Source organism: Saimiri boliviensis, chromosome 16 (genome assembly GCF_048565385.1).
Source record: "Saimiri boliviensis isolate mSaiBol1 chromosome 16, mSaiBol1.pri, whole genome shotgun sequence".
NCBI lineage: Eukaryota > Metazoa > Chordata > Mammalia > Primates > Cebidae > Saimiri > Saimiri boliviensis.
The window spans coordinates 58,980,030-59,004,017 of NC_133464.1; the positions used below are offsets into that span (position 1 = coordinate 58,980,030).

Consider the following 23,988-nt stretch of genomic DNA (forward strand, 5'->3'; position numbering starts at 1 on the left):
AGTGAAGTAATCTTTGGAAAATGAAGAAAAGAAATATACATATACACATATCATGGACACCAGAAAACCCAGCTTGAGCATTTTATTGTATTTTCTTCCAGACTTTCTTCGGGCAAAACACATGAGCTATTTCATCTAAAGAGTTTAGGGGAGCCCCTACTGCATGGTAAGTACTGCATGAAAGTGAACTCTAAAAGCGCTTTCCTCCCAGGTGAAAGGGAGATGTGGCTCCCGAAGCACCAGTAACTGGAGGGAAAGACATAAAAAAAATCTCAATGATGTAATCCCATCTCCTGCTGAGAGGTGACTGGGGGCCAGCAATGCCAGTGATTTCCTCCACAGCTCACAGAATTAGGGCGGAACTAAGATTACCACCAGGAACAATCCTGCCATGTGCGATTAATTAGTCTGTTTAAGTACTGAAACATGGTTGATCATGTGGAGTCCTTTTTCCACTTTATATTTTTAAAGATTGAGAAATCTGTTTACTGTTGTCAGAAGTCTGCATATACTATAAATAACACTGTACGTTTAGTGGGTAAATGGGTACACTTTAGGTTCTCACAGCTTGCCTTTGTGTCTTGCTAAGGCCCCACATGAGAGAAATATGATTTTGGGAATGGACAGCAGCACATATGAAATAGACTCGAACAAACAAAAGACAATTCCACGTGACATCCAGTTTAAGCCCTACAGAGGAGAGTCTCTTTGGCAGTGCAGAACTGAGAAGCATAAATCTTGAAAGACAACAGGGTCTGAGAGTACAGGGAAAATTTAAATTGAAGATAAATTAGACATAAAAAGAAAAGAATGTTGGTAACCTGGGATCAGTTTGAGAAAAAATATATGTATAATTTGATGAAAAAGATGGAGGCTCTTATCTGTGTACCCAAGTGGTTTCGCAGTTTGTAGAAACGTTTTGAAGCTTTCCCAAACTCGACACACTAATCAAAAAGAAAAATAACTTAAGAGAAGCAAAGGGCCAAAGGATTTGAGTAGGCTAGTGTATCCTAATGTTTAGTACAATGAAGTCTAAAAAGGCTCAGGTTTGATATTCCTTAAAGAATTTTAAAGAAGGATAGTCTATGCATATGTAAGTCTGTGTCTGTGCATATGTGGGTATGCATTTATGTTTGTGTGTACTTATGTGTACAGACGTGTTTACGAACATTTTATGTGTAAATGTAAGCCCACATGGATTTGTTCTTAATGTTATTCCTCCAAATAGCACTTTGTATGTGTAACAACTTCTGTTTTTCACTTGTCAATTATTATTCAACTCAGTTAATGTTGTACATTGCAAGAGAGATCTTCAACTTGGCATCAAAGGTAAAGTCAAATAGGCAAGAAAACAAAATTGCCAATTTCCCAAATTCCCAAATAATTTGTAGCTACATAATGTGAGCTCCTATTCAAGGTCCTGTGAATACAAGGAGTTTACAAAGACCATATATATTCTCAAGCTGCAGTAATTTAGGTTGTAGGCTTAATATAAATACTCTAAGTGGCATGGAAAACGACTCCAGTAATTGTGTAGTACAATCAACTGACAAAAGACAATTCACAGCCCTATATCCAGAGAGATTAAAGACTGTATCTATTTCATTTAACAACATTAACACAACATTAGCAACATTAACACACAAATTTAAGGCCCACACAAGTTTATGAATAAGTTTATGACTAAGTCCTTGGACTTCAAATACTAATGCATCACAGGAAACTTAGAATGACTCTTGAAGTTCAAGGTTTAGCCACAAGGCTGTCAAGGACTCCAACACTGTACTGCCAAACACCTGTCTAGGGTGTCCAGTACAGACTGATGGATTGGTTGGTTAATTCTCTCATGCAACAATCATCTGTTGAAGGTCTACTGTATGCAACCCCAAGTTAGATGCTGTGTGCGTACAGTCACGTGTTGCCTAATGACGGGATACGTTATGGGATAAGTGTTGTAAGCAATTTTGTTGTTGTGTGAACATCACAGAGCATACTTATACAACTTCTACAGACCTATGGTGCAGCCTGCTACACAAATAGGCTATATGGTACAGCCTACTGCTCCTGGGCTACAAACCTGTGCAGCATGTTAGTGTATTGAATACTATAGGCAGTTGTAACACAGTAGTAAATACTTGTATATCTAAACTTATTTAATCATAGAAAAGGCATTGCACTGTGTTACAATCTTATGATGGCTACAACTCACTAGGTGATAGAAATTTTTCAGCCTCGTTATAATCTTATGGGGCCACCATTGCATACGCAGTCTGTTATCAACCAAAGCATTGTTGTGCCAGGCATGACCAGTCAGGGAAGGTCCCATGCAGAGAGTAAGGCAAGAAAATGGGATGGAGTGTACTGAGTAGGAGCTGGGTGGGGTCAGGGGAGGAAGGTCAAGGATTGGGACTCTGGAAAAGTCATCCTAAAGATAAGATAATAACAAGATGGAATCAGTCATGTGAAGATTCAGAAAAAGGCACATAGAGACAAACCAGTCATACAAAGGCAACAGTGTGGGAACAGCTTGGCATATTCAAGGACCCAAAAGAAAGCTAGAAAACGGCTTAGGCACTTTAGAGGTAGATAAAGATCTTGACTTTGCTGGAAAAAACTATCAAGTCTCAACTAGTGAGAATATTGCTGAGATTATTCAACCTATCTGACTATCATGCACATACTCTACTAACTGCAGACTGTGTGCTCAGCACCGTGCAAGACACAACCTTGAAAGGTACAAAGTTCCTGCTAAGAAGCTAACTTTTAACAGGGATAATAATGCAAGTGTTTAAGTAGCCTCTCCTCTCATCTTTTGCCCTTTGGGTGGGTATCACTATTCTGGCACCTATGGCACCGTACGATTATAGTTGTAGTAGAGATTAAATGAGTTATTATATGTAAAGTGCTTAGATCACTGCCAAGCACATAAATGCTATACAGTGTTTGTTACTATTAGTATTATTAGTTAGCAATATAGTGAAATTATCATATGACAAATAAGATATTAATGTAGTTTCAAAAAATTGAGGGGCATTTACAAAATAATTGGGTAGTACTTTCAAAGGTGTCAAGGTCATTGAAAGACAAAGGAATACTGAGGGACTCTTACAAATCAGAAAACACTGAAGAGATGTGGCAGCTAAATGCAATGTAGAATCACAGAGTGGATTCTGAAATTAAAAAAGTATTAGTGGAAAGATAGGTGAAATTACAATAAGGTTGCAAATTTTCGGTTTTGATCCTTGTAGTATGGTTATATAGGTAATAATATTGAGGGAAGCTGAGTGAATGTTATTATCTAACCTCTCTTTACTATTTTTGTGACTTTTCTATAAGTATAAAATTATTTCAAAATAAAAAAGTAAAGAGAGAGAAATAGACCTGGAAGATAGAAAATCACAAAGATCATAGAACTAGCAGATGAGGATATTTAAGCAGCTATTTTAACCATATTGAAGTATTTAAAGAAAACTGCAAGCATAATAAGAAGAGGTATGGGAAGGCATAAAGAAGAACCAAATGGAACATCTAGGACTAAAAATTACAATATTTAAAATAATAATTAAATAACTGAGGTTAACAGAAGATGAAATACTACATATCAAAGTAAACTTGAAAATACAGCCAAGAGAAACTGTCTAAAAATGGAACATTAAAAAAAAAAAAACCCAACAAAACAGAAACTCAGTGACAGGACCTGGAGTACAATAGCAAGTGTTCCAGCATATATGAAACTGGAGTCCCAGAAGCTGAGGGGGTGGGAAGAAAAGGGAGGAAAAAATGAAAAAAAGTATTTAAAGAAATACTGGCCAGAAATTTTCCATACTTGATGAAAATTATAAACTCAAAAGTTCAAGAAGCTTAATAGACTCCCAAATGAGATAAAAAGAAAACTATATCAATATATCATAATAAGCTTGCTGAAAAGTAATAATAAAGAAGAAAATCTTAAAAGAAGCCATGAGGAGACACATTATGTAAAGGAGAAGAAATATAAGAAATATCAGAGATGTCTCATCAGAGATTATGCAAACCAGAAGACAATGGTTCTTTGAAAGGATCAATGCAATTGCCAAACCTTTAGCTATACTAATAGAGAAAATAAAAGAAGACACAGATGACCAACATCAGGTATGAACGAAGGAATACCACTACAGATCCACAGACTTTAAAAGGATAATAAAAATAGGATGAACAACTTATGCCAATAAATTCGACGACCTAGATGAAATGGATACACTTCTTGAAAGATATAAATTGCCAAAACTGGCACAAGAAAAAAAAAAAGAAAATTAGAATAGCTCTTCATCTATTATAGAAATTAAATTAATAATTTAAAAGTTTCTCCAAAAGAAAATTCTAGGCCCAAATGGCTTCACTGGTGAATTCTGCCCAACATATAAGGAAACAATGGCAACCTCACACAAACTCTTTTAGAAAATAGGTGATAAGAGTACTTTCCAACTCATTTTATAAGGCCAGTTTTACTCTGACATCAAAATCAGACAAAATTATTACAAGTAAAGAAGACCATAGACCAATATCCCTCATGAACAGAGACACAAAAAACACTTAACAAAATATTAGGGAAAAAAAGCCATAATATATATGAAAAGAACATACTGTGACCAAGTAGAGATTATCTCAAGATTATCAGATGGATACTGATAGATACATGGATAGATTTAGAAATGTTGATATGAGTATGTACTATACATATGCGTGTGTACACGTTGTACACACATGCACACACACACACACACATACACACACACACACACACACACACAATTTCTTAACTTTGGCTCCCAAGCAATGACATACCAAAGGCAACGAGCATACCTACTGCCTAGATCTTGGTTTCTAAATACCTTTCTTCACTGAAAAGAGCCAGGATTGCTTGAAAGAAAGATGCATTCAGGGCTTACACAGGGAAATTACAAGAGCCTGAAACATCCAGTCGCAGAAGTAGAAATATATTAAATGATAGAAACATACCCAAAAGATGTAGAAGTCAGCTTGAAGGGTTTCCCACTAGCTCTTCTGAAACAATATGACCATTAAAATTAATAATAATAATAATGTAATATAGTCCACTGGATAAAATAAAAATCTATAAATCCATACTGTTAAGAATTCATAAACAAAGCAAAGAAAAAGGAAAGTTCTTCCTTACAGAAGAATGCCAACTGATAAATACAAAAGAAATGAAAGAAAGTCATCAGATCCTAAATCTAGTAGGCAAACATCTGATAAGAAATAGGATACTTACAGAGTCCAAGAATACTTACTGACAAATTACTTACTATTCACAAAAATAATCAATAATAATTCACAGCGGAAAAACTTGTAGGCAGAACCTTAATCAAGTGATCAAAGTCAACATCGCTGACATTGAGACAGACTGTGATTCCTGCCATGGTGTGCTGAGACATATCACTACTTTTGTAGATGCCCTGAGTATGACTTGAATTTAATCAAAATCAAACATTAGAATGAGGAATATTTCAGCAAATATCTACCCTGTACTCCTCAAAAATGTCAAGTAAGACAAAGAGCGGATGAGAAATTCTTGCAGATTAAAGAAAACTATAACAACAACAAAAAGGCTCCTGTGCTAGATAGCTTTACCTCTAATATTCTTAAAATTTTTCCAGGAATAGAACATCATAATGTAAAATTAATCCTTCCAGAACATTGGAAAACATGGAAAGCAGCCTAATTCTAACACTAAAGCCAAACAGCAGCATTGCTTATGAATATGCCTGCAAAATTCCTTAATAAAGGCATAGAAAGTAATGGAAAACTGTATTTTACAAAAGCCAAGACAGACAGGATCCATCCACTATGCTACTGACTCTTTATCTACTGCCAGGGAGGGTTTATTACAGACACTCAGGTACAGTTTGATAGTGGTAAAAACTTTAGAGACACCTCAACAGATGTTGAAAAGATATCTGATACCAACCAACACCAATTACTAATTTAAACCTAAGGAAACTAAGTATAAAAGGATGAATATTCTTTATCATATTAGCAACAACTAGGGTCAGAATTAATGGTAAAGCACATCAATAAAATCACCAATTAGACAAAGACGACCATCATTACTCTTTAACACTGTTCTGGATACTCTAGCCTATGTAATATAATATAAAAGATATAAAAGAGGTGTAACTATTAAAAGAGGTGTAACAATTTTAAAAAACTAAATTATGTACTTTATTACGTACTGAAACCCAAAATAAATAAAGTGGAAAAATTTTCCATTAATAGTTTAGTAAACTGGTTATTTAAAAGATAAATAAATAAAAATGTAAATCTTTACCACAAAATGACCAGTTGGTAGACCTAGCTGGAAAAAACAGACTTCACTAATAACAATGAAAATATCTAGACATATTCCTACAAAGATCTAGAACCTACTGAAGATGAAGAACCAAATATTGGTGAAAGGTATGCTTAGGATTTGAGTTAATAACAAGATATACTATATTCCCAAATAAGAATATTTAAGTTTGTAAAAATGTTTGTTTTCCCAAAGTAAGTTATGCATCTAACAAAATCTCAATAAAAATGCCACTGAAACTTACTCTTAGGACTTGACAAAATAATCCTACAGATTAAATGAAAAACTAAACTGGTGAGAAAATAAATTACAGCTTTACCTCACAGCATATTTCAACATAATTATACATTCTCTAGATGATTTAAGTAATTAAATATAAACCAAAAATATAACTATTAAAAAATTGGAAGAAAATTAAAGTGTCTAGTTAAATTTCCTGTAAAAAGAAACATCTAAGTAGAGTATCTACGAGAAGGAAAAGTTTATCTATATATGTCTAAATAAAAACTAAAAACACCTGCATGTCAAAATCATAAGCAAAATTAAAGGCAAAGTATAAACCAAGAAAAGAAATTTACAACAAACACAGCAGATAAAATTAATGTCCTTAAGTTATGGAATACTTTTAGTCAATTAAAGAAATTGGTACCCTAATAACTTAACAAAAAATATAAACAGACAATTCTCTATGACAATTGATTAGTAAGTATGAAAAAAGGTTCAAAATCATTACTAACCAGGGAAATACAAACTAAAATCACAATAAAATATCTTTTTTCCACTTATTTCCAAAGATAACAACCAATGGTAGCAAGGTGGCATTAAGATTTCACACCCATTGTTTGTTAGAGTGTAAAAGTCTATACGTTCTTATATGAAATATATTCCCATAAATACATATTTGAAAATCCAATAAGCCCACATCCAAAGATCCATTATAAGGAAATAATAAAAGATGGGGACAAATATTTACTTAAAATCTGATTCTTCAAACAGTGAACATTTGTAGGTAATTCAAATGTCCAAACAGGGATCATGGTTATTAAATAATCCAATATCCAAATAATCAAATATTATATTGTCATTTAAAAAAGCATATTTTTGAAGGACAGTTAGTAGTCTGGGAAAACAGTCACAAAATGATGTTTATAAAAAGGTAACTAAGGTGATTTTTTTCACGCAATTAGAAAATAACTATTCTAAAATTAATATGGAACCCAAAAAGAGCTTGGATAACCAAAGCAATCCTAAGCAAAAGGAACAAAGCCAGAATCATCACATTATCCAACTGTAAACTACAACACAAGGCTACAGCAATCAAGACAATACAGTACTGATACAAAAACAGACACATAAGCCAAAGGAAGAGAAAGAGAACCCCCCAGAAATAAAGCCACACACCTATAGCTATCTGACCTTCAGCAAAGTCAACAAAAATAAGCAATGGGGCAAAGACTCCCTGTTCAATAACTGGTGCTGGGAGAACTGACCAGCCATATGCAGAGGAATAAAACTGGACTCCTACCCATCACCATATACAAAAAATTAACTCAAGACAAATTAAAGACTTAACTGTAAGACCTCAAGCTATAAAAATCCTAGAAGAAAACCCAGGAAATACTGTTCTCAACATCAGCCTTGGCGAAGAATTTATGATTAAGTGCTCAAAAGCAATTGCAACAAAAATAAAAATTGACAAGTGGGGGCCTAATGATACTAAGGAGTTTCTGCATAGCAAAAGAAATGATCAACAGAGGAAACAGACAACCTACGGAATGAGAGAAACTATGCATCTGACAAAGGACTAACATCAAGAATCTATACGGAACTTACACAAATCAGTAAGTAAAATACAAATAACACCATTAAAAAGTAGGCAAAAGACATAAACAGACACTTCTCAAAACAAGACATACACGTGACCACAAACATATTTTTAAAATGCCCATCATCACTAATCATCAGAGCAATGCAAATGAAAACCACAATGAGGTATACCATCTTCCACCAGTCAGAGCAGTTACTATTTAAAAGTAAAAAAATAACAGCTGATGTTGGCAGGGCTGCAGAGAAAAGGGAACACTTAAACACACTGTTGGTGAGAATGTAAATTAGTACAGCGCTGTGAAAAGCAGTTTGGAGATTTCTCAAAGAACTCAAAACAGAACTACCAATCGACTCACTATTGGCCACTATCGGCTATGCATACAAAGGAAAATGATTCTACCAAAAAGATACATGCACCTGTATGTTCATCACAGCACTCCTTACAATAGCAAAGATGCGGGATCAACCTAGGAGCCCATCAACGGTGGAAGGGATGAAGAAAACATGGTATATATACACCATGGAATACTACACAGCCATAAAAGAGAATGAAATCATGCCCTTTGCAGCAACATGGATGCAGCTGGAGGCCATTATCCTGAGGGAATTAATGCAAAAAAAACCAGAAAACCAAATACCACATGTTCTCATTTATAAGTAAGAGCTTAACATTGGGTCCAAATGGACATAAAGATGGCAACAATAGACACTCGGGACTTCTAGAGGAGGGAGAGCGGGAGGGGAGCAAGGCTTGAAAAACTACCTATTGGGTACTATGCTCACTACCTCCGCGACAGGTTCAATCACATCCCAAATCTCAACATCACACAGTATCGCTCTGTAATAAACCTGCATATGTACCCTGAGTCTAAAATAAAAGTTGAAAAAAACGGTTATAAAGTCACTATAATTCCTTTGTAAAAATTATTATTATAAGAAAATATATTAACTCCGGGTAATGAAGAAATGGGAGACTGAAATTCTTATTTTATTATTTTCTCTATTCTCTACAAACAACATGTACTCATAAAGACAGAAAAACACCACTGGAAAAAGAATTACCAAAAACTAAACCCTTTTTAAAACGAATAATTTACCTGACAGTTTTGTAATCCTGTTTCTCTCAGTATATTGAAAATATTATTATTACATCTACTGGGTGCAAAGTTGCATTAAAAAAACAGACACTCTAAGGTTGTCACAGGTCAGTTTATTGAGGAAATCATGATGCTAGATGTTAATTCTCTTCACGTGATTACTTTTCATTACATCAGATGAGACTCCAAAAGGCCACAGCCGTGAAGTTACACAATTACCTTCCCATATCTTATTCAGGAACACAAAAACCAAATGCAAAGAAATGTTTACGAGAACATGAAATCGGCCTCTTCCTTCCCTCCATCAAAGGTGATTAAGGGTCAGGAAGGACAAAAATGAAATATGTAACATGCAAAGATTTTGGCTAGATTTTATTTTCGAAGTTTCAAACCTTTCCAATTTTTTTTTTATTCTTTACACCAAAAAAGGTATCAATACTTTTCATTCCACTCTTGTCAACTTTAGCCAAAGCCTTCTGAGCTGCAGTCATTTTGCTATTTTTCTGTTAATGAAAATAAGAGAGAAAAATTGTTATGAATTTAACATTTATTAATCACACATGCAAATCAAAGAAGACTGCATGTCTCACGGTTCATTAAAGAAGGTAAGCATCCCCCACTAACATGCTTCATAAGGAAGTAAAAAGTTCTGATTTCTATTCAGAATTCAGACCTAAGAGACAGAATATGTTAAAAGGGGCAGAAGACAAAACTGCCGCCTTCTAAGCAGCAGAATGTTCTAACCAATGGTTTACACTGGGGAGGGGGTGGATAATTCTGGGGGGTGCATTAAGTGCAACAGCACAAACAATGGAACTGACACAGGCTGCAATTGTCAGAGGTACGAATTACAGCCTTGTATTACCACATGATGAATAATTCACACCAATTTACCATCTGATTTTATTCATTTGCTCCATGGGAAACCAAGGACAACCCCATGATAGTCAAAAGATGACCTGTGTTGCAAAGCATCCCAGACCAGCAGGATAACTGCCTAATTTTTCCTCCAACAAAGAAATACTTTCCAAAAAGCTGACTCCGAATAACTCTGCCCTTTATATTTCTATCTCTCTCTGGTCACTGAATTTTTTTTTCTTCTATGTCCTATAAAAAGCAATTGGAGAAGGTAAACAGCAGCTGATTTAACTCTGATGCAGTTGTATCACAACTTGTTCAGAAGAAGCATAAATGATGGGAATCAAAAAAACAAAAAATCATCTGTCTCCCTGGGAACTGTAAGACAAAGTCATTGCCAAAGTATTTTTTAGAGGCACTGTATATGATTCCCACAATTCCGCTTTTCACATTCTGTCACTTATAATTTAGTAGGCTTCTTTTTGACTGATGGTGCAAAGTGATAGTCTGTTTCAGACTTATCTCGTGCATTTAAGACATCCTGGTTCAATCCTCTGTTGTGCCCAAGTAGATACGTAAGTGGTACTCCCACAGAAGGGCAGGGCACAAAGACTTCTCTCAGAGAAACTCACAGTATCCCTGTTGACACAGCATCGAGATAACTAGCTATTTGGGCAGACCTTAAATTGAACTATCCCTAATATCATATGCTCAAATAAATTACATAGTGATTGAAGAATAACAGTTCTAAAAAACATTAAACTGTGAGGGGAGTCAGTATTGTCAAAATCAAAGTGAAAGTTAACTTATCTTGAGATGGGCAAGGCCTTTCTAAGCATAAAAACAATGGAAAAATCATAAAGAAAAACAATTTCTGTACTTAATCCTCAGAAAAATTTAACACTGTTAAAAAATCAAATGAAAAGGTTAAAACAAGTTTGTAGCCTGCATTTCATGAAAAGTGTTAATAGCCTTAATTTAGAAAGAGCTCATACAAAGCAACAGAGAAACACTACTATTTCACAGGTGCACTGTCTTATAAGTACCGCGTGCTAACGGATTGCACCACTGGAGCCGTGAAACATTACTATCTCAACATCAAAACAGGCAAGGGACATGAACCAACAATTTGCAAAAATGCAAATGGGCCATAGGCATTTGGAAAAACAACCTTTCTAGCCTAACTGACAGGCAAAAATGTTCAAGAATAAAAATAATACTCAATGCCATCAAAAATGCAAGATAAAAACTCACTGGAGATCATGTTTGGGAGCACAAATTTCTACATTTTTGAAAAGCACTTTATAATTTCAATTATGAAAGAGTTCATGTTCTCAAAACTCTTACTCTGAGTTCAAAATTGTGTCTAATGAAATCATGAGAGATGAAGACTGTAAATAAGAATGTCTATTACTTTAATAAAACAAAATACAGAAAAATCGGAAGTAACCTATATGTCCAAACATAGGGACATGATTAAATTATGTTCCATCTGGTGAAACTGACACCCATGACTGAATATCATAAAACCACGAATAATTTTTCAAAGAATATTTAATGATATGTGAACATTTTCACAATTTAATGCTAAATAAAAAGGGCAGAACTGAGTATTATAATGCCAAAGTCAAAGATCACTTACGTATTTATAATGCAGGTATAAAACTCAGTACAGAATGCTACCAAAATGCCATTTGCCAAGGTGAATGCTGAATGGTGAAATTATTAATAATTTTTATAATCATCATAATTTGTACTTCTGGGCAGCAGGGTTGACAAAAAATTACCTGTGGAGCTTCCTCCCTCCTTTCCTGCCCTCCCACTCTATGAATACATAGAAAAATGTAGGCACACTCTCGGTAAGTAGTATATTGTTTTTTTTTGACTCATAAAAAGTCTCAGTTGCTTAACACTTTCACTGCCATACACAATTCTGGAATAATTATTAAGTCACAGAAATGCAAGTTAATAGTTCTTCCTGGTCAAAACTGTCATCACAATGAGGCGTGCAACTAACTGTTCCCCATGTATTCATGCATATCATCCGCTGGGTATGAACGGTTCGTCGCTACACCTGAACCCACATACCTTTTCAGTCTTCAAATCTTTAGCATTAAACTTAGTGTAATCTTCTTTTGCTTCTACAGGCTCATCTGATAACTTTATTTTCTGCAACATTAGAGCAGTGAAGTGGTGTCAAATGTCACCTTGACACTAACATCGATCCATTAAAAAAAACCCAACACATAGAATTTAGACCTCCACAGAGGCGAACAGCAGACCCAGCAAAGGGCTTACTTTTTACAGGCTCCTTTATATTTTGCCAAACTTCAAGGGAATCAAGCCACACCCACACATCACTTCTAAGCAGCAGCCTTGGTGATGGTAGATATGATTGGATAAGTACATGGCCTCTTAGCTGGTCTAGCAAACACAGGCTTTGTAGGTACCAGGTATGGTAGGCATGAGGGGATTGCTAATTACGAGGTGCATGCGAGACACAGAAGTCAAAATGAGAATAGTCTCCAAGTGGGGCTAGGTGTCCAGCCAGAACCCCTATTTCATTTACCTCCTGGGTCAGTTTATTGTCCACTTAATGAAGGGACAACATTATGCTATTATCATCATCTTTGTACAGCTTCATCTCCTTCCCTCCTTTCAATTCAATTATCTTACTTTATCCATGCAAGAACAAACTTGCATAAGCAAGCAGCCAGCAAGAGAGGGAAGCACAGAGAGGCTAAGTGAATAGCTTAAGGCCACCACGTAGAGGACTTGGGCCAAGATTTCCATTTTGATACAGTGTTCTTTCCAGGAGGCTCAATGCAACTACCTCAGATCTTTACTGAACATTTTCTTCTTTCACATGAACATTTTACACCAGTGAATGTGAGAATCTTGTCAAGGACTAGACTTTGGCCTTAATGATCACAATACAGAAGAAACCACACCATGCTTATTATGTAAAAGGTACAATGGCAGGGCAAGCAAGTCTTGCTGTTGAACATGAGAACTGACTGCATGGTGATCACAATCCAGGTTTTTATAATATTCAGGCTGTTTGTGGAGATACCAGGTTGACAAGGCTCAACATGGATCCATCCTAGGAAATAGATTTGTTCCTAACTGCATTCTTCATGCCCCTGCTTTTGCTAAACAAAGCATTGGCAGAGTTGGTGCTGAAATATTCCAAAGCCCATGGTGTTTTATCCTATAACCCAAGAGGATACCATATCTTGAAATTGTTTACCGTAAAAAACAGAGGCTAACCCTCCACATACTGTAGGAAAACCTTCTCTTAGCCACACAGCAACCTCTCGCAAATGAATCATTGAAAGAAAAAGACTAGTCCATCACAAATAAACCAGCTATCAACACCAAGTGAATGTATACTTGCAACTTTGTTAAGAATATGTGTTTTGGCTTGGTGCAGTGACTCACAACTGTAATCCCAGCACTTTGGAAGGCCGAGGAGGGGAGATTACCCGAGACCAGGAGTTCGAGACCTGCCTGGCCAACATGGTGAAACCCCATCTCTAATAAAAGTACAAAAATTAGCTGCGCATGGTGGCATGTACCTATAGTCCTAGCTACTCAGGAGACTAAGGCACGAGAATTGCTTGAATCTGAGAAGCAGAGGCTGCTGTGAGCTGAGATTGAGCTACTGTACTCCAGCCTAGATGACACAGCGAGACTCTGTCTCAAAAAAAGAAAAGAAAAAAATACATGTTTCTATTTAAATTAAGACAGCAAAGGGTGTTTAGCTGATATATATTTTTTTACCAGAAAGGTATCTTCAGCTAAGAGAATGGAACTCACAGCTAATAAGGCTGAAGGCCAAAACATTTTCAAAACAAGTTATGAGGATGCCGTGTTCCTTCTCTGCGGCAAAATGTTCCTAACACAGGTTCATCTGATAACTTCATTTTCGGCAACATTAGAGCAGTGAAGATGTCATTATAAACACTTACACATTATTCCCTTTTTTTCTTTAGAGACAGGTTTTCACTGTGTTGCCCAGGCTGGAGTGCAGTGGCTATTCATAGTCGCAACCATCACATACTATAGCCATGAACTCCTAGGCTTAAGAGACCTTCTGCTTCAGCCTCCTGAGTAGCTAAGACTACAAGTATGTGCCACTGACTGGTGAGGTTTACTTTTCACTGATAATTCAAATAAAAAGTATTCATGACAAGAATTTAAGATGAAAGGTACTTCTGTGTGGACACAAAATGTTTAATAATAGAAATGACTTGTTCAGATGTTTTAATAGCTCACAACCAAACAAGATAACAGTTATAAGTGTTTTAAAAAAAAGATTGTGGTAGCCTCTGCATAAAACAACAGTTTTTATGTTATTCCCAGTGTACTGTTGAATATATTGGGAAAAAAGACGACTGCAGCATTTGCTAAAAATTTTTGTTATTTGAAAGACCGAATCGCCATGGATTTGGGAAATTGTTTCAGCAGAAGAGTGGCTCGGAAAGACAGTAACAAAGGTTATGACTAAACGAACACAGTTCTGGAAAGAGAACAAACTGCAGAGTACCACAGAAAATATTAAGTAAAGGTCTTATAAATGATTTGCAAGAAGGAACTCAGGAACATCTCCAAACCCACTGGTTGCATTCAGCTCTGCTGGCTGACAGTGACAAATTGAAAAGACTGGAGCGGGTGAGGGTTGGAAGCTGAGTTTCAACAAAGGCAGACATATGATAGTAAAGGAAAATAATATAAAACCTATTAAGGATGACAGGCTCCACACTATCGATTACAACATAGATACAAAGATGCTTAATGGCTACTGGAATTATTTCCTGGAAACAATCAACTATATTACTGTAAAAATCAATCAAATCCTGGATACAGACAGGAAAGCTAGCAGAAGATATGTGCTACACTTGTTTAAATGATGGTACATCATCCAGTATCATCTGGAATGTGTACATGAGAACCCCAGAAAGACACAAAGTAGAAGACCTCGAAAGGCAACTCAAATACTATAGGAGACAAAGCTGGAGTTTAGAAAGAGAAAGACGCCAAAATCAAAATCAGGGCTTGGCAAATGATGGCCCAGGGGCCAAATCCAGCTGGCTGCCTGCTTTTATAAATGAAGTTTTACTGGAACACAGCCATGCTCGCTCGTTTATGTATTATCTGTGGCTGTTTTCACAATACAACAGCAGAGTTGAGTAGTTGCAACAGAGTCCATCTGCTTCATGGAACCTAAAATATTTATTATCCGGCTTTAGAAGAAAAGGTTTGCTGATCCCTGATCTAAATCATAAACGATGAAGTCACAAACAACTTAAATTCTGAAAATTAAAATAAGAAAACAGAAATCAGGAGCAGAGGAGAATAAACTTACGAAACGCATTACTCCAAAATGTACTCAAGGCTAAAGCTTTCAAGAATAGGTTTAGATCAACTCGTGAATGATCTCTAAGTTACTAAGGAAGACAGATATTGGCGCCGGGGGCGGGGTGGTGGGAGGAAATCTGTTTCTTAATTAAACAATCTCAGAGAACCTACCCTCTTAGTTTCAGCAAGACAACTATGCCTCTGTAGGTCCTCTAGAGCTACTGTCAGAGATTAACTACTGGAATGAAAGAAGCACGGGTCTGGCCTAGAACAGTCCTTCTGAGATCTCCCAGCAACTGACTTCTGCTCAGTGCTATTCTCCAAGAGAGTGAAAAATGCACTTTCTTTGAAAACCTGCTGAACATGGCTCCAAACTAACACTGCTGTACTTCCAATTTTCTGTCCTTTTCTAAAATTAATCAGTGTTTTTGGCACCATCACAGGGAATGATATAAAAATTCTGAGCATGTTGGCCACCTTGAGGGCCAAGGAATGAGTGCAAAGGAAAAGGAAAGTTTTTAACATCCGCAATATGTCCATTTTACATTCTCGAGGCATCCGTTACTTTGCCGACTAAGAAATGACCTCACTGACAAGCTGGTGCACATGTTTATTTCTCTGTCTTGGAGCAGTGTTTACTCATCTGAGATCTGGCCTGGGCTGAAGGAATGCTGCAGTTGGCAGTCAGGTGTGGTTTATGATTGGCTTCTCTATTCTCTGGATCTAGGAGATAAACACACCAGCTACAGAAGAGCTGTGGGTAGCAGCCTGAGAATGAATGAGGAAAAGATTTCCACTAACAGAGAAAGCTTACACATAAATTCATCAATCATTTCAAATTCAGAAAGAAAGTTATCATCCTTGCTCAAAGGATTCTTTGTGTTATGGAAATCATTCTCTGTCCACCTTTGTGCCAGTGACAATTACATTTGGCAAAATGCGTTTTAGTTATATGTAGAGTATGCTTAGTGATTACTAAATTTAATTGTGATCTAACTAATTTAATTCAGGAATATTTAATTTTAACTATACATACACCTTTGATATTTTTACAGGGGTACCTTGCTAAAACCAACTCTTCTTGGGTTTTCCTGGTACTTTATTTACCATTCAGGTGGAATCGATGAAAATAAAAAATAGTGATGGAGAGCCCAGTACAATCTTTATTCTAAGTCCCCCAAAGATATCTTAGTCACAGCTTCTTACCTTTGATGGAGGATTTGGCAATGAGGCTGAAGGTTCTGGAAGCCTAAGGAAGTTAAAACTAAGAATTAAGGTCATGGTTTTTCATAGACAAACAAACAGAAAGACAGGCTAACTTACGACTTAGTAAGTCCTACTTTGCAACTTATAGCTTTGCCTCCATGTATCTTCCTGTTCAATCACCTCAGTGTAAAGAATGAAAGTTTTCTCAATAAATGAGTCTTAATTTCGCTACGTAATCCCTTGCTTTGGAGTTGTCTGAACAAAAAAATAAAATTAGAACCCGTCTGTTGAAACAGAGTTGCTTTTCTTTAGCCTCAGAAAATTTGTGTTTGGGTGTTGGAGTATTTTTTCTACATAAATGAAGATGCCAGCACATGTTTAAAGATGAAAATTATTTTAATTGTTTACGAAAAGTCATATAAGTTTCAACTTTTAGAAAGCAGTTTTATTGACATACCTTTCTTCTAAACTCTTTAACCAAAACTTTAAAATGTTAGTGGGAAGAAAGGAATCTATACAAATAACAGAGTACAAAGACATGAGGTCTCTAACAAGACAAGCAGCATAGAAATCCAGGGAAATATTAAGCAGAAGGATATGATTATCAATTTGGAGCAAGCTTTCAACACACTTTAACTATTATAGAAACCAGTTTCCAATCACTGTTTTTTAAAGTAGGACCTCTGGAATTTGCTAAAACCAGCAACTATATCCATTAAAAAGTCATTTTATCTCCATGACTCAGAGGATAAAAAGGATTTATAAGGATCAGGAAAAGCTATTAAATCATCACACACATAAAATCTTAACAACAAAATTAAGTAACAATCTTGCAAAAACCTAGAAAATAAACACTTTCTTTTCAACTTAAAGTCCAAATATATAAGCTCTGTATAAAGAAAAGAACATACATTAAATCATTCTTAAAACCCTTATTCTGCCCCTCAAAGACACAGGTTCTGTTGCATATTACTTTGACTTACAAGTTTTGGGCATAATAAAGTCACTTAAGTGAACATCTAGTAATAATAGTGAAAAAGATACAAAATATTTTGTAAATTAAAAAAAAATTATATTCCATCCAATCTTTCCATCCCTCCTTTCTTCCTCTTAAAATGATCACAAAGAACCAAATTAGTTAACTGAGGATAAAATTTTAACATAGTGTATCCTCTAAAATCAGACTAAGCTATAATTCCAACTCTGACATTCACTAGTTCTGGCAACCTGTATCCACCAAATCAGTTCTTTCAATCATCCATTAAAAATCACCTCCAAATCACAAAGTATTTGACATAGCTTAAGAATAATCTTGCATCAGAAACAGTGATATGATAAGCCATAAGGAAACCCCACTGCTGGGGAAACCAAGAAGCAAAAAGGTACTTCATTATGACTGAAGATAATGAATACTTACTTTAAGTATTTAGATAAGTCATCACTTAATTCTCTAGGGATGTAATCAGATATCAGACCATGGGCATAACGAATGTAATCCTCTGTAAGAAACAGAAGAAGGAGTGAAAGTTAAAAAACAAATAGTAATGATGGTGGTTTCAGAGTCAAATTGAGCTGGGTTCATATTCTGACCCTTTCTGGATAAAGTGAATGCACTTAAGCTCTAGCCTCAGTTTTTTCATTTGTAAAATGGGGATAGTAATATCTATTTGTCAGATTAGTGGGAAGATATGCTGGATATGACATGGGATGATAACAAAGATAAGATAATACAAGTGTAATACAGTAGATGCTCATTAAATGACAGTAAAAACAAAAAATTCAGGGTGCTTTCTTAGTTGAAACCAATGAATACAAATAAAGTTTAAAAATCAGCTGTAACAATATGAAATAGTCATGTCTTTTTTTTTTTTAAAAGAGTAATCTTCTCTAGGCCTGCTTTAATAAAGAATAAATCTAATTATTCAATAGTAATGAGTATACTCATTTAAGAGAAATATGATATCATAAGTCTCTACTACTAGGTATTTGCTTTATAAAAACCCTGAACTACATATATGTAGTTCTCTCTCTCTCTCTCTCTCTCTCTCTCTATATATATATATATATATATACACACACACACACACACACACACACACACACACACTCTTAAACTAATAAAACACTTGGGAGAAAAAAAAAAAAACTTCAACAACTAATTCTAAAGCATCCGTATTCTCAGTACTAAAATGTACTTCTGGCAGCAATTAGAAATACAGTGGCCTAAGAAGACAACAAAATCTGTTCAGAACTCTGTTCCTGAATTCAGCATTTTATGTAGAATACAAGTAGATCATCAAACTTAATCATAAGATGCGATAACCACGTGGGGATATAAACCACTAAAAGCAGACCCCAGGTTTGCTGCTGGGATATTCATTCACTTCCTTTTTTTCCATTCTCCTCTGTCTTCAAGTCAAGGTGACAATTTGCCTCAGTATTACATAGAAAATGACTGCCGTCTGGTGACCACCTGATGTCAAAAAGTCATCGGTAAGAGATTTTCATTGTCAAAGTGGAAGTGAAAGTTATCATCTAGCCCTTCTTAAAATTGCTCATGGTTCTGGGATAGTCATCATCCAATGAGTCATGACTAGACAAAGAAAACTATTTTAAGAAAGTCAACATGTAATTCATTTGCTTCTTCTGGTACCAAACCAATAATGTAAAATACATTTTAAGTAAGTAATGTAAATTTACATAAAGTAAGCCAAAAAGCTTACTTTATGGCTGGGACACTAAAGGGCAATACAGCTAAGCTCAGAATCTGCATGCCTCTATCTACCCACCTATCTATCCATTCATCATCTATCTCAATCCCTCATCTTCTATGGTTAAAGCCAATTAAAGACACTGACAGCTGGTAACTCAGTATGGCAAAGGTGTTGTCCACCACTCCCAGAATGGCTGTAGCCAACTACCTACATATGCAAGGTAGATTCCTGCAAATCAGATTGCCTGAATTATTACTATCAATCACCAACAGGCCACTATTTTAGTTTTTATTTATTTAATGACTAAAGCCATATGTTTCAGAGCTGCACACCCTAAACAAGGGAACAATGAATTGGAGTTTAAGGTCAGAATAATTTCTCTCTCATTTGAAAATGTTAACTGCATTATATAGCTGTTCTTATTCAACTATACATATAAAAATAAGAGGGCTCGAGAGAGATCCAAGATGGCCAACTAGCAGCCCCTCAGGATTGCAGCTCCCAGTGAAGGCACAGAGAGTGAGTGCATGCCAGACATCCAGATGAATTTTTGTTGCCCATGGATCAGGAGATTCCCAGCAGAAGAGCCCCACGGGTCACCAGCGCGACTCTTTTGGCTGGCGTGGCTGTTTTGCCGGTGTCCCGGCGCGGCGGTTCTCAGTGCGGAGTATGTGGGACTGGATGCCCTTTTACTTGATGTTTGGAGCTCCAGGAAGGCAGAGTCGCCCATTCAGCTGATTGAAAAGGGGACTGAAGCGGGGAGCCAGACCAGGAGATTCCCGGGCAGAAAAGCGCCACGAATCTCAGTGCCGCTGTTTAAACCAGCACTGTCGCCACACAGGAAATTGAATTGCATAGATCCTGGTGCATTTTCTTTTTTTCTTTTTTTTGAGACGGAGTTTCGCTCTTGTTACCCAGGCTGGAGTGCAATGGCGCGATCTCGGCTCACTGCAATCTCTGCCTCCTGGATTCAGGCAATTCTCCTGCCTTAGCCTCCTAAGTAGCTGGGATTACAGGCACGCGCCACCACGCCCAGCTAGTTTTTTTTGTATTTTTAGTTGAGACGGGGTTTCACCATGTTGACCAGGATGGTCTCAATCTCTCGACCTTGTGATCCACCCGCCTCGGCCCCCCAAAGTGCTGGGATTACAGGCTTGAGCCACCGCGCCCGGCTCCTGGTGCCTTTTCGGCAGGTGACTCGGGCACCTGGGAGAGAATCGACCGTTCAATTAGGAAAAGAAGAAAACGGGGTTCCGAGGCAGGGAGACAGGTGATCAGGCTTGGTTGGTCCCACCCTCACAAAAAAAACAGCAATTGGAAACGCTGATGGTTGAGAGTTTCACAGCAAACACAGCTGAACCCGGGAAGGTCCAGCTCTGTGGGGGAGAGATGTCTGCCGAAGGAAAACAAAGAAACAGAAATAACATCATCACCAACAAGCTGGACATCCACTCAGAGACCCAATCTGAAAGTCAGCAATTACAAAGACGACAGGTGGATAAATCCATAAAGATGGGAAGAAACTAGCGCAAAAAGGCTGAAAACACCCGAAATCAGAATGCCTCTCCTTCAGGGGATCACAGCTCCTCATCAGCAAGGGAACAAGGACTGATAGAGAATGAGTGTGATGAATTGTCAGAATCAGGCTTCAGAAGGTGGATAAGAAGAAACTTCTGTGAGCTAAAAGAACATATTCTAACCCAATGCAAAGAAACTAAGAACCTTGAAAAAAACGTTTGATGAAATGCTGAGAATAGATAATTTAGAGAGGAATATAAGTGAATTAATGGAGCTGAAAAACACAATATGAGAACTTCGTGAAGTACGCACAAGTTTTAAGTCGAATTGACCAAGCAGAAGAAAGGATATCAGAGGTCAAAGACCAACTCAATGAAATAAAATGAGAAGACAAGATTAGAGAAAAAAGGGTAAAAAGGAATGAGCAAAGCCTTCAAGAAATATGGGACTATGTGAAAAGACCTAATCTATGTTTGATAGGTGTACCTGAATGTGATGAAGAGAATGAATCCAAGCTGAAAAATATTCTTCAGAATATTATTCAGGAAAACTTTCCCAACCTAGCAAGGCAGGATAACATTCAACTCCGGGCAATACAGAGAACACCACAAAGATATTCCTCAAGTAGAGCAACCCCCAAGGCACATAATTGTCAGATTCACCAGGGTCGAAATGAAGGAGAAAATGCTAAGGGCAGCCAGTAAGAAAGGTCAGGTTACCCACAAAGGGAAGCCTATCAGACTCACAGCAGATCTCTCAGCAGAAACCCTACATGCCAGAAGAGAGTGGGGGCCAATATTTAACATCCTTAAAGAAAAGAACTTTCAACCCAGAATTTCATATCCAGCCAAACTAAGCTTCATATGTGAAGGAAAAATAACATCTTTTGTGAACAAGCAAGTACTCAGAGATTTTATCACCACCAGGCCTGCTTTACAAGAGCTTCTGAAAGAAGCACTACACATAGAAAGAAACAACCAGTATCAGCCTTTCCAAAAATACACCAAACAATAAAGAGCATCAACATAATGAAGAATCTACATCAACTAATGGGCAAAACAGCCAGCTAGCATCAAATGGCACTATTAAACTCACATATATTAATATTAATCCTAAATTTAAATCAACTAAATGCCCCAATCAAAAGACATAGACAGGCAAATTGGATAAAAAGCCAAAACCCATTGGTATGTTGCATCCAGACCCATCTCACATGCAAGGATACACAAAGACTCAAAACAAATGGATGGAGGAAGATTTACCAACCAAATGGAGAACAAAAAAATAAAAATAAAAAGCAGGAGTTGCAATTCTCACCTCTGATAAAATAGACTTTAAAGCAACAAAGATCAAAAGAGGCAAAGATCCTTTTACATAATGGTAAAAGGATCAATGCAACAAGAAGAGCTAATGATCCTAAATATATAAGCACCCAATACACGAGCACCCAGATACATAAGGCAAGTTCTTAATGACTTATAAAGAGACTTAAACTCCCACACAATAATAGTGGGAGACTTTAACACCCCATTGTCAATATTAGACAGATAATGAGACAGAAAATTAACAAGGATATCCAGGATTTGAACTCAGACCTGGAACAAGTAAACTTAATAAACATTTACAGAACTCTCCACCCCAAATCCACAAAACATACATTCTTCTCAGTACCACATCACACCTACTCTAAAAGTGACGACACAATTGGAAGTAAATCACTCCTCAGTAATTGCATAGCATTTCACAGGTTTAAATGAAATATGGGTTGGCAGCTTGTTTGATATTTTCCTCCCTTATTCCTTCCTGTCTCCATCGTTAAACACAATTATTGGCATAGAAGAGGTTTTCAATACCTATTTTTAGACTGCATTCTAGCCTGGGCAACAAAGCAAGACTCCCATTCTCTCTCCCTCTTTCTCTTCCTCTTTCTTTCTCCCTTTCATTCTTTTTTTTCTTTCTCTCTTTCTTTTTTTCCAAGAAAAAGAAAAAGAGGACTCTACTTGGAAAAGTATCTTTAAAAGATTATAAAATAACCTAAAAGAAAAATTGCAAAGTAAATCAATTTTCACCTAAAATCAAAATATATTCATCCCTGTATCAAGAAACATGCATCTTGAGAATAAACTGCAAACAGATGCAGCCCACTGGAACAGTACAACTGGGTCACAGGAACAGTATCACAAAAAGGTTACAAGCGTGGGCTTGAGAGACAAGCTCAGCTTTGCCATTTACTAGTTGTGAGTCTTGGGACAGGGCCTCAAGATGCTCATAATGAAATTTAGTGGGAGGGTCGGATGAGATCATGTTTGTATAGTGGCAACTTAGCAAAGGGACTGGCACACAATACACCCTCAATAAATGATAGCCAGGGTTACTATCAGTGTAAAAGAAATATCTGCTGAATAAATAACTTAAGTATCAGTGAATGACAGAAGTAACCTATGGTAGAAATATTCTTTGCTTCTGAAATAAGATGCACACCTGCCACAATGTGTATGAGGCATTGGCAGGAATATGAGGCTTCTGTGACATTAAGATTTGTAAATCCTAAGACAGGCACTTACACATAAGCAACTTACTCCAGACAAAAATCATTTCTGATGAAATGTTTTACTTACCTTCCTTGTCAGTGGAAACTTGGTCACCAGAGAAAAATGCAGTTGACTGTACCCGGGTACTGACATTTACACTGTTGGTTTTTAATGCTGCCATAGTTTGATTAACCTATGAAGCAACCAAGGGAGAAAACAGGGTGTTTTCAACTTAACTTTAGGAATCTGAGAGCTCTGATTCTGGAGTCAGGCTGCTGGGCTTGGCTCTGCAACATGGCTAGTTACTTAACCTTTCTGTAGCTCTACCTGTGAAATGGTAACAAAAATAGCACCGACCTCATAGGACTACTGTGAGGATTAAATTAGTTAACGTATGTAAAGCCCTTAAACACAAAATTTATATGTAACAATTTTCTAAATAGAATAATATAAATTGCCCACTTCTTAGGATATACAATCAATAAGTATAAACTCCTCTTTGCTATTCATGCCATTTTCCTTTGCTA

The 23,988-nt window shown here is 36.6% G+C and overlaps 1 protein-coding gene across 6 annotated transcripts in view; it reads right to left on the bottom strand.

The window, feature by feature from the left end:
• RNASEH2B (ribonuclease H2 subunit B) overlaps window positions 1-23,988 on the bottom strand; it is a 74,894-nt gene that overhangs the window by 18,841 nt on the left and 32,065 nt on the right. For 4 of the 6 annotated variants that reach the window (XM_010337896.3, XM_010337898.3, XM_010337899.3 and 1 more), the window contains exons 7-11: window positions 23,549-23,654; window positions 18,116-18,197; window positions 16,699-16,741; window positions 12,220-12,300; window positions 9,372-9,776 (exon numbers count right to left, since the gene is read on the bottom strand). In XM_010337896.3, coding sequence (XP_010336198.1) covers window positions 9,660-9,776; window positions 12,220-12,300; window positions 16,699-16,741; window positions 18,116-18,197; window positions 23,549-23,654 — 429 coding nt within the window. In that variant the 3' untranslated portion in view covers window positions 9,372-9,659. Of the gene's footprint in view, window positions 1-9,371; window positions 9,777-12,219; window positions 12,301-16,698; window positions 16,742-18,115; window positions 18,198-23,548; window positions 23,655-23,988 lie in introns of those variants that run through there. The other 2 variants (XM_074387663.1, XM_010337901.3) reach the window with 1 other exon arrangement.